The sequence below is a fragment of the Macadamia integrifolia genome, chromosome 2 (assembly GCF_013358625.1).
Source record: "Macadamia integrifolia cultivar HAES 741 chromosome 2, SCU_Mint_v3, whole genome shotgun sequence".
NCBI lineage: Eukaryota > Viridiplantae > Streptophyta > Magnoliopsida > Proteales > Proteaceae > Macadamia > Macadamia integrifolia.
The window spans coordinates 21,836,751-21,849,085 of NC_056558.1; the positions used below are offsets into that span (position 1 = coordinate 21,836,751).

Genomic DNA, 12,335 nt, shown 5'->3' on the forward strand with positions numbered 1-12,335 from the left:
GTTTATGTATCGTATGGTGTGTATCGTATCGGTCAACTAAATTTAAGATACGTATCGGAGGGTATCGTATCGGTATCGGAGATACTTTAAACCATGTGTATAACTCATTTGCAACAATTAGCATATGTATTAAAAAGTATCTAAAAAAAAAAAAACATTAACTAATCTCGTCTATAACTTGATGCCGCAACACAATCTGAAAATTGAATATATTCAAAAACAGTAACTCGTAGGAGGAGATAGTGCAGAGCTAAAACTGAGAACTGAAGATCAACCTTTTCTAACCATATCACAGTAATATATTCAGAGAAATGACAAGATGCCGGTGTTTCAAGAGCGAATAAACCACCATTATTCCATGTGAGGACAACTAGAAGAAATAATCAAGCCCAAAGCAGTGTCACCAAAAGGAATAGCATAAGAGCCAACCCAAAACAGAGACCCACAATTGCCATAAATGCCTGTAAGGAGGAGAAAATAAAGAGATGAAATGCTTATAACTGTGATGTCAACTTCTAAGAAACTGTGAAAGTTGTCTTGGTTACCTTTCCCTGAGACTCAAACTTGAACTTCATTGTGAACCATGACAATCCTTTATCAACTGTTGGTGCAAGTGCTACAGCCCTGCAAAAGGAGCGCATCTTGAAAAAGTCAGTGATGGGAAAACTCAATGACACAAGTACACAGTGTAAGACCAGCTCCATACTAAAACACCAGAACTAGCAGAACCAGGATAACCAATATATACAAAACAGAACAACGAAAAGGATAAAATTATAACTTGAGATGGACAAATTGGAAAGCTCTAATTTTCTGGTCAACTGCCAAGCTGAATGATGAGGTATGGAAGGCTGAAACAAATCAACACTAACAAACCTATAAAAAACAGAATCACATTGAGCCTAAAATACAGCAGAAACTTAAGAGTGGACAGAACTTTCAAACAATGAACTCGATGAAGATGCGATTAATATATTCTAGAGGACCTATGGGGGTGATTAAAATGGTAAAGATACCAAAAGAAGTTAATGGTTGGATGGACAAAAACTGACATGGACAGAAAATAGAAACTAAATAAAAAGTAAGTTAGCAAGCTCAAAAAACCTATCAACTCATGAACCAACCATCTGATGAACACTAGGTTAAATGAAGTAGGGATGGAGTAGAGTAACATAGTTTAATCTCAGCAAAAATTGATGGTCAGATTCTTAGAATCTGTTGACTGAAGGTTAGACGATGTTGCTGTCCAAAAGTAGGTCACAGACACAAAACAGTGCTGGAAAAGACTAACAGAATATAAGGGGACTTCATAACAGTATTAAATAAACACAAGAAGAATAGAAATCACCACAAGGATGCCCAAGTTGCAGGAATATTGAACATGAAAATGAACAGAAAAGGAAGAGAAGAAGAAGAAGAAGATAAGATCAATAGGTATCACCAGCTTTGGCCTGCGCATGGGCTTCACCACCTTGGTTGTCACTTGCTTCACCACAAGGGCTGTGACTGATTCCCCACAATGCACACACTCACACACAGCTATTTTTCCAAAACATCAAATCTGTAGGGCCCTTCCTCTATATTTATAATAACCAATGGCCACAATACAAAATTAGTAACCCTTCTATTGTTTGGGGTACTTTGCTGCCAGGATATTAGGAACTTTTCGAAAGAAGATCCCTTCTATTACAAAAATTAGAAACTAACTAAAATAAAGAAACACTCTTAAATGCTACTACATTTAATAACTAAGAGCCTGAGACAAGAATAGAAACTAAAACAAAATAGTATCTAGGAAAGATTGTAGTAACTCCACGTGTGGCCGCAATAGGAGCCCACATAAGCATCCAAAATAGAAACTCCAAAGGCTGCTGGTCGATCTCTACGCACGCGCTCTTTATTGGCTTTAGGAATGACCAGCATATGGGCCTGAATATAACTTAAGTCATGGCCTAATGTGGGCTGGTTATGACTTAAGTTATTGGGCCTAAATATGGGCCCGACTGAGCTGGCCTTTCTGGTTCTTTCTGCTCCTACGCTGGCCTTGTACTGCATCATGGAACCAGGAGGACTGGTCTGCAAATTATCTCTGAAAACCAAGTAGGCTGCATGGACAAGTCCAATTTGTACTAGGAAACCTAAGTTGGAGATCCATAACTTGAATATCAGCCAATAGTTCCCAGAAATTGAATGCAGAATTCAAGAGATAAGATTATCAGAAACTAACAGACCAAATTTTAAGCAATCTGATTCAAGATGTCATAGTAGAAAGCAATCAGAAGAATTGAATAAAACACAGTGTAACCACAGGCATGTTTGGAGAAGTAAATTCAGAACTGATGTGCGATAGGATTAGAAGATAAACAGGCCAGGAATCCACATGAAACCCCCTTGGAATGCACCAAGTTGAACCTGAGAATCCACTCAGAAGAACAGAACTGAATCCATAGTGCTTGAAGAAACTGAAATCCCTTGATTTCATAAAATCATGTGGTAGGCTATAAGCCTTTACATCTATTTATAGACTTCAGAATAGAATAACTCATGGACCATGTTGGACTGTCACTTGGATCAAATCCTAGAATAATAATGAAAACAGAAAATCAAAACTAAACAAGGAAAACATAGCTATCCACCAGCCAATGGGAGGTCTCCAACTTCATCTAGGACTCTAATCATAATTTTCAATTTCAAGCTGGAAAACATAGACCTAATTCCAGCCAACGCTAATAGCAATCAAACATAAAAATAAATAAAAAATAAATAAAAAATAAATAAAAAATAAAAAAGCAAAATAATAATTAAACCTTCCCCACGACCACGACTGGACTGGAATCCAAATGACTCAGAAAAGCCATAGTCGGACCAAATCCGGTCCTCCTTTTGGTCTTTTATATTGCATCAGCACATCCATATGAAGTAAAGTAAATACACAATAAATTACTCAATCCCCGCCGGAATCAATTCTCTGGAATGTAAATATCCACTTTGATGTAGGAGGATACCTAGACAACTAGGATTCCTACAAGTATTACCCACGTGGACAGAGGTAGACTCACTAGGGCTTAGAATGGGATTGGGATTAACAGAGAACAGCACAATACATTAATTAGCATGCATGAATTAGAGGACAATTAAATAGAGTAGCAGCAATCAATACTAATCTAGAAAGAAAAGCATATAAACTACCTAGGCCGCAAGTGGGGAATATGAGGAAGGGAACATGGCAACATAATGTAGATAGGCACAAGTCGATTCAAGAATTCAGAAAGTAAGTATTATGCTCTTCCTTACATCATTCAACTACTAAAGAAGTCAGCCAAATTCTTAATCACAGAAAATTGAGTACGAAAACAGCAGTAGTATGTAAGTTCAGCAGGGTGAAAATATAAGAGCAACAGTAACAGGTTTTAAACACAGCAGGATAATTCTAAAGGACAGCAGGAAATAGTAATAGCTGAAACAGAGGTTAACTTCAGTCTTCAGTAGGGTCAACAGGGGAGTAGTAAACAGTCAAGGAAGTGGGATGGGGGTGAGGATCTACTTACCTTAACACTGTCCCGTTCTGAGGAGAAAAGGAGAGGTCGAAGTCCTCCCAAATAGAGGTGCAGTCCACCTTATTTGATGAAGGAAAAACTCTAGTTTGTTGAAGAAGTGTTCAGCAGCATTCCGATGGGGCCTTATGCAACTGAGGAGGTCTTCAATCGGTAGTATTCAGTAGCTGTAGCAGTTATAACAGTACCCAGAAAACAGAGGCAGTGAAAGAGAGAGGGAGAGAGAGAGAGAGAGAGAGAGAGACGAGAAGAAGAAGAAAAGTCGAGAAAGGGAGGAGGGACGTGAGTGAGAGGTGAGAGAGAAAGAGAGAGAGATCGTGAGAGAGAGGGGCAACAGTTTTTGCCATTCAAAAAAATTTTATTTATTGACTAAAAAAAGATGGCCAATGGCCTTACACATAAATAGAGACAGAGTTACTAAAAAAAAAAGGCTAATCCTAGGAATACAATTTCAGAATAGAGAAGTTTCCAAAAAAAAAAAAAAAACAAATAGGAAATAAGATAGTTTCCTACTTAATTCAAATACTTAAATAAACAAGATACTATGAAATAAACTACTAAAATAAAAAAACCACCAGTGGGGCCCACAAAATCTAGGCAATAGGAGAGAGAGAGAGAGAGACCAGCGATAGTCTCTTTCCTCATTCTCACGGTAGAATAATGCAGCAGCCTTCTTTCTCCTTTCTTCTAGCCTTCCTTCTTCTTTCTTCTAGTCTTCTTTCTTCTCGCTTTCCTCCAGCCAGATGGAGTGCACATGTGGTTGGGCCTTGCACCTACACCGCTGGTATACATAGATGTCCCCATCAACTCTCCCCGACTTGGAAGAATTCACCCCCGGTGAATTATGGCTCATGTAGTACTCAAGTAGATCCGCGTTGAGTTGTTGGATTTCTTGCATTGTGATCCAAGTGTTGTCAATTTCCAGACGTTCACGCCATTTGACCAAGAACTCTCTGGAACCTCCTATATGTGTGAATACAATCCTCTCATTAAGGATTTCTTCAACTTCTTCAGTTCTCCTCATGACTTTAGGTACAGGTGGTGAAAAGGTTGGAGGAAGTGGCTGGGTTGGTTTAGCGGTATCATCAAGGGTGAAAGGGAAGTCCTCAAGGTCTTCAAGATAGAAAGAGGTAATGGTGGAGGCACCGTGGTATAGGACAAGATCTTCCACATTAAAAATATTTTTGATTTCCATATGAGTTGGTAGATCAAGGATATAGGCATTGGCACCTATCCTCTTAAGAACCTTGAAAGGACCTGTGCTGCAAGCATGTAGTTTGCTCGCTTTTTCCCTCATAAAATGCTGCGGCTTGATTCTAACCATCACCATATCTCCCTCTTGAAACTCTTATAGCTTTCTATGCACATCCGCCTTTGACTTGTATTGATCGTTGCTCAGTGCTATCTGTCTTCTTATACCTGCATGCAAATCATGTATATGCTGAGCAAAGGACTCGGCTGACAGGGAGATTCTGGAACTGGACACAACTGGGATAAGGTCTATGGGTGCCCGGGGCAGGTATCCTAAACAAATCTCAAAGGGTGACAGACCAGTGGTACAGTTCTTAGAGCTATTGTATGCGAACTCGGCCTGGCTGAGGACTCAATCCCAACTGATAAGGTGTTCTCCTATGAGGCAATGCAACAAATTTCCCAGATTCCTATTGACAACCTCAGTCTGGCCATCAGTCTGAGGGTGGAAACCTGAAGAAAAGAAGAGCTTAGTACCCATCATCCACCATAGGGTCCTCCAAAAATGACTAGTGAACTTAACATCCCTATAAGACACTATGGTAAGGGGCAACCCATGGTGCTTGATAACCTCGTCAAAGAAAAGTTTGGCTACTATGGACGCATCAAAGGTCTTTGAGCATGAGATGAAATGGGACATCTTCAAGAAGCGATCTACAACCACATAAACAAAATCATGGCCTATAGGGGCATGGGGAATGGGTAGGGGAGTGTATAAACCCGTGTTCTGCTTTTGTTGTTTGGCAGTCTGGCATGTCCTACACTGACTCACAACTCTAGCAACATCCCTCTTCAGTCCTGGCCAAAAGAATCGGTCCTCAACGAGGGTGATGGTCTTATCTCGACCGAAATGGCCAGCGACTCCCCCAGCATGCAATTCCTAGATCAAGAAATCTCGGAGTGAAGTCCTGGGAATGTACAACTTGCTTCTTTTAAAAAGGAATCCCTCCCAGAGTAGGTAGTCTGAGCGACTGACAAGGTTACCTCCACTCAAGGAAGTGAATGACTCACTAAAATCAGGACAAGTGAGGTACTGGTCCTTGACTAGCTCGAATCCTACAACATCTACACTCATGGTCTGGAGCAATCCACTAGCCCGACTCCTAGTATTTGTGCGATTGAGGAACATGCTTACTCGGCTTAATGCATCTGCAACGATATTCTCGACACCAGGTCTATATTTGAGCATAAAAGTGTACTCCTGGAGAAACTCGACCCACTTAGCATGTCTCTGGTTAAGTTTCTTTTGTGTACTCAGGTATCTCAAAGCCAGGTGGTCAGAGAAGAGCATAAATTCTTGCAGTAGAAGGTAATGTCGCCAATATCGCAATGATTGGATAACCGCATAGAATTCCTTGTTGTATGTGGAATATCGTTGCCTAGCTTCATTGAGCTTATCGCTAAAGTAGGCAATAGGGTGTCCTTCTTGTCCTAAGACACCACCTATTCCAATACCAGATGCATCACAATTCACTTTGAAGACCTTAGAGAAATTGGGAGGCGCAGGACTGGGGCCTTCGGTCATAAGTTTTTTAATCTCATTAAAGGCCTTCGCAGCATTCTTAGTCCATTGAAACTCCTTTTTCATGCAATCTGTAATAGGAGACATAATGGAACTAAACCGGTAAATGAACCTCCTGTAGAAAGTGGCTAAGCCATGAAAGCTTCGTACCTTATGGACATTAGTTGGCTCAGGCCACTCTACAATCACTCACTTTCTCAAAGTCAGCAGATACTCCTTGAGTTAACACAACAAATCCTACGAAGATAACTTAATCACTCGTGAAGGTGCACTTCTTAAGGTTGACATAGAGTTTCTCTTGTAAGAGCACATGAAAAACCTTCTATAAGTGATCCAAGTGAGAAGACGAGGTCTTACTATAGATGAGGATGTCATCAAAGTAAACCACTAGAAACTTGCTAATGAGTGGTTGAAGCACTTGATTCATTATCCTTATGAAGGTGTTAAGTGCATTTGACAAGCCAAAAGGCATGAGGCATGACTAACCACTCAAAAAGGCCATCCTTCATCTTGAAGGCTGTCTTCCACTCATCTTCAAGTGTTACCCAAATTTGGTGGTACCCGCTCTTGAGATCAATCTTTGAGAAGATCGTTGAGTTGGCCATCATATCCAACATGTCATCAAGCCTAGGGATAGGGAACCTATACTTGACAGTGATCTTATTGATGGCCTTACTATCAACACACATACGCTAAGTGCCATCTTTCTTTGGCGTGAGTAAGGCAGGTACTGCACATGGGCTAAGGCTCTCCCTAATGAATCCCTTCTGTAACAATTCATCCACTTACCGCTTGAGTTCAACGTGCTCTTTGGGATTCAATCGGTAATGGGGTAAGTTCGGGAGAGAGGACCCTAGAACTAAGTCAATAGCGTGTTGGATGTCACGCATAGGAGATAACTCATCAGGTAGCTCCTCAGGGAATAACCTCTCAAATTTCTTCAACAAGGGTTGTACTTCTCTAGGAGCCTCAGTAAATAAGTGTGACCTATCGGTATTACTTTGTATGGTAACTAGAGCATAAATCACCCCTGACTCTTGACACTCTCCTTCAAATTGTTGTTGATTTAAAATGTTGAGTGTTTTGGTGGGGGTGTGTTTGGATGTACTTCCCTTATGTTCTGGAACCCTTACTTCCTTAGGAGCACTGGGGGTCAGCCGAATTTTCTTCCCTTTGAACTCAAAGACATAGGTGTTAGACTTTCTATAATTAATGACATCCCAGTCATATAACCAGGGTCTACCTAGGATGATGTGCACAACATCCATCTCTAGGACATCACACCACATTAGATCCTCATATCCTGCAAAGTGTAGGGGAACTAGACACCTCAGATTAACGGGGACGGTGGACTGATCTACCCAGGCAACCTTGTACGTCTTGGGGTGGGGTTCAGGTTTGAGGCTCATTCGAGCAACAGCGCTCTTGGCAACCACATTCATGCAACTCCCGTTGTCTATGGCAACGCGGCAGTTCTTGCCCCGATGACATGTGTAAGTGATGAAAATATTAGTTCGTCGCCAATCATCGCTACTCCTAGGTTGTGAGACCATGCATCGCACAATACCAAGCTTGAGGTCACTAGCCTCCTCGGCGTCCTCATCAGATATGGTCTCATCTGGTCTATGGTCCTAATACTCATGGTCCTGAAAACCCTCTTGGTCACCTTCTTCAGGAGTCTTCTCTTCCACATAAAGATTCCTATTGGGACACTCTCTGGAGAAGTGACCAAACCCGCAACACTTGAAGCACTATTATTGCCCACTACTCTTGGGTGCTTCTCCCAAAATTCCTTTACCCCTATTGTCTAATTGACGCTGTGGTGCAACAGGGGGTATTGGGAATCCAGTTGAGCCTTGGGGTGGTTTTCTAAATTGGGACTCCTCAGCTTGGAAGCTCTTCCTCTGAGAATAAGTTCTCATGGAGGATTCTACCTTAAGGGCTATCCTGAAGACCTGTGGAATGTCTTGCACTAGGTGGGGTGCCATACGAGACTGAATTTCAGAGTTGAGCCCAGTAAGGAATTTGGATAGTGTGTGCTCAACATCCTCCTGAATACGGCTTCTAATTTTCAATTCATTGAATTTGCTCATGTATTCGGTCACAATCAACTTTCCTTGCTTCAGGATATTCATTTCATTCAACAATTAGAGCCTATAAATGATAGGTAAAAATTCTCTCTTGAGCCACTCTTGCATTTCTACCCAGGTGGTGATTGGCATCAGTCCTAGGTGGTCCTCTTGATACTCTAGGTATGTCCAGAAGTCCTAGGCAGCTTCGATAAGCTTGAACTTAGCAAATTGGTAGCAGACTTCCTCTGGCATATCGTAAAAATCGAAGTACCTATCCATCTGCTTAATCCAATCCATAAGGATCCTAGCATCCATCTGACCATCATAGGTAGGGGCATCCACCTTAATCATCCGTCTGACATCAAAGCCCCTATCATGATGCTCATAACCCTCATCATCTCCATATTGGGTATGGTGTCTTGACGGTGGTCCTCGACCCCTACCCCGACCTCTACTATGCCCTAGGCCTTGGAAGTTATCCCTTATCTGGTTATAACCATCAGTGTGGTTATTCTCGTTCACTTCCTCAGGGTTAAGGCCTTTGTCCCTAGGTTCAGTGCCAGTTGTGTTACGGCCTTGCCGTCCATCAAGGTTTTGGGCACTTGTCTCGAGGGCAGCCAACTTATCCGTAAGGGTTTGGAGATGGGTAGCCTGTGTCTCCTATACAGCTTGGTTAGCTTGGACGGTAGCTTGGATGGCTTTCATGAATTCAGCTAACTGTTTAGGTTGGGTGGGGGTGCTAGGAGGGTCAAACATATTCTGGTATGCTCTACCACTACGAGTGGACATAAAGAGATGGGCAATCAAGGTACGGTTTCCACCAAAGACTCAAGGTCTACTCAAAATCTCCAATTGAGACAGGCAGTAAGCCCTCTCAAGTGTGTGCTTTTGGTGGGAATAGCGTCCAATGCTATTTGGTCCTGCCAATCTAAGGAAGAAAAGGGTATCCCCTCTAGCCTATGATAACACTCTCTTAACTCAGACTCGACTACGAACAGATTGTGACAGAGACTAGACCTCAAAAGGTAAGACATGTAAACAATGGACAGCAGCACCTAATTACCCTAAACTTAGACAAAACCATGCTCTAATACCAAGATGATGTAGGAGGATACCTAGACAACTAAGATTCCTACAAGTATTACCCACGTGGACAAAGGTAGACTCATTAGGGCTTAGAATGGAATTGGGATTAACAGAGAACAGCACAATACATTAATTAGCATGCATGAATTAGAGGACTATTAAACAGAGCAGCAGCAATCAATACTAATCTAGAAAGAAAAGCATATAAACTACCTAGGCCGCAAGTGGGGAATATGGGGAAGGGAACATGGCAACATAATGTAGATAGGCACAAGTCGATTCAAGAATTCAGAAAGTAAGTATTATGCTCTTCCTTAAATCATCCAACTACTAAAGTCAGCAGAATTCTTAATCACAGAAAATTGAGTACGAAAACAGCAGTAGTATGTAAGTTCAGCAGGGTGAAAACATAAGAGCAACAGTAACAGATTTTAAACACAGCAGGATAATTCTAACGGACAGCAGGAAATAGTAATAGCTGAAACAGAGGTTAACTTCAGTCTTCAGTAGGGTCAACAGGGGAGTAGTAAACAGTCAAGGAAGTGGGATGGGGGTGAGGATCTACTTACCTTAACGTTGTCCCGTTCTGAGGAGAAAAGGAGAGGTCGAAGTCCTCCCAAATAGAGGTGTAGTCCACCTTATTTGATGAAGGAAAAACTCCAGTTTGTTGAAGAAGTGTTCAGCAGCATTCCGATGGGGCCTTATGCAACTGAGGAGGTCTTCAATCGGTAGTATTCAGTAGCTGTAGCAGTTATAACAGTACCCAGAAAACAGAGGAAGTGAAAGAGAGAGAGAAAGACGAGAAGAAGGAGAAAAGTCAAGAAAGGGAGGAGGGACGAGAGTGAGAGGCGAGAGAGAAAGAGAGAGAGATCGTAAGAGAGAGGGGCAACAGTTTCTGCCATTCAAAAAAATTTTATTCATTGACTAAAAAAAGATGGCCAATGGCCTTACACATAAATAGAGATATAGTTACTAAAAAAAGAAGGCATAATCCTAGAAAAAATTTCCAGAATAGAGAAGTTCCAAAAAAAAAAAAAAAACAAATAGGAAATAAGATAGTTTCCTACTTAATTCAAATACTTAAAATAAACAAGATACTATGAAATAAACTACTAAAATAACAAAACCACCAGTGGGGCCCACAAAATCTGGGCGATAGGAGACAGAGAGAAAGAGACCAGCGATAGACTCTTTCCTCATTCTCACGGTAGAATACTGCAGCAGCCTTCTTTCTCCTTTCTTCTAGCCTTCCTTCTTCTTCCTTCTAGTCTTTTTTCTTCTTTCTTCTAGCTTTCCTCCACCCAGATGGAGTGCACATGTGGCTGGGCCTTGCGCCTACGCCGCTGGTATACATAGATGTCCTCATTGTAGAAACGCAATCCTAAAACGATGCAGAAGATAATGGAAGAAACAGAACAAACAATGCACATGGATTTTACGAAGTTCGGCAAGGTTGCCTACATCCCCGGCGAGATGAGATCCTGCTTCACTATCAATGGAGAATAGGGTTACAGCGCTCATCCTCACACCTCTCAATATTGCTTACATTACAGAGAAAGAAACTCCCGCTACAAATATATAGCGAAAAACCCTAATCCGAAAAGTACACAATTGCAAATAAAAAATTCGAGTGGGGGGCTGCGCCCCCCTACACCCCTTGCTATGCAGGGAGGCCTCCTGCCCCCATTGCAACCCCCATGGCCCGCCAACCAGCTAGCGGGAACGCCATCCTGCCTGTCGAGGCGCTGCACCAATACTCCCTGGATTAAACTGCGACAGAATACAAGATGTCATACACCAACAATCTCCATATTGGCTTGAATTCTGTCGAGCCTCCTGTAAAGATAACCTGTAGACGTCTTCATCCCTGTACTTCATTAGAGGTACAAACCCGCACCTGTTTGGTGCATCCCTCATCTTCAACAATGAGTAATATTAATCAAGTCCAAATAGGACTCGAACTTCTTTGTAGTAATTGGCTTCGTAAACATATCTGCAGGATTGAGATCTGTATGAATTTTTCTCAAGTGAATACTGCCTTCTGAATAAGCTCCCTGATCTTGTGAAATCTTACATCAATATGCTGTCCTTGCATGAAACACATGATTCTTTGCAAGATGTATGGCACTCTGACTGTCACAATGTAACATTGTACCTCCTTGCTCTAACCCCAACTCACGAACCAGTCCAGCCAACCAGACTCCTTCCTTGGCAGCCTCAACTGCCGCCATGTACTCTGCCTTTGTAGTGGACAATGCAACTGTAGACTGAAGCATCGCTCTCCATGATATAGGTCCACCAGCCAATGTAAATACATACCCTGTAGTAGACCTCCTCTTATCTAAATCACCAGCATAGTCAGAATCAACATAACCCGCCAATTCTGTGGAACTTCCCTTGCCACTGAACATAGCACCTATATCTTTAGTCTTACTCAAGTATCTGAAGATTCACTTACTTGCATTCCAATGCTCCTTCCCTGGATTACTCATGTATCTACTAACAACACTGACTGCATGAGACAAATCCGGCCTGCTACAAACCATAGCATACATGAGACTCCCAATTACGCTAACATAGGGGACCTGAGACATATGCTCCACCTCCTCATGTGTCGTAGGACATTCCCTTTCAGATAACTTGAAGTGGCTAAATAACGGAGTGCTAACCAGCTTAGCCTTTTCTATGTTGAAGCACTCTAGCACCTTTTCAATATATCTCTTCTGAGTTACCCAAAGTTTACCTGCATTTCTATCTCTAAGGATTTCCATGCCAAGGATCTTCTTAGCAGCGCCAAGAACCTTCATCTCAAATTCAGCACTCAACAAAGACTTCAAAGAGACTATATCA

General features: G+C 41.8%; 1 protein-coding gene across 6 annotated transcripts in view; it reads right to left on the reverse strand.

Annotated features, from left to right (window-relative positions):
- Positions 1 to 161: 161 nt before the first annotated feature.
- The window catches only part of LOC122071926, a 34,107-nt gene continuing 21,933 nt past the window's right edge, over positions 162 to 12,335 (reverse strand). For all 6 annotated transcript variants that reach the window (XM_042636414.1, XM_042636410.1, XM_042636412.1 and 3 more), the window contains exons 8-9: positions 546 to 624; positions 162 to 461 (exon numbers count right to left, since the gene is read on the reverse strand). In XM_042636414.1, the coding sequence (XP_042492348.1) occupies positions 384 to 461; positions 546 to 624 (157 nt within the window). In that variant the 3' untranslated portion in view covers positions 162 to 383. The remainder of the gene's footprint in view (positions 462 to 545; positions 625 to 12,335) is intronic.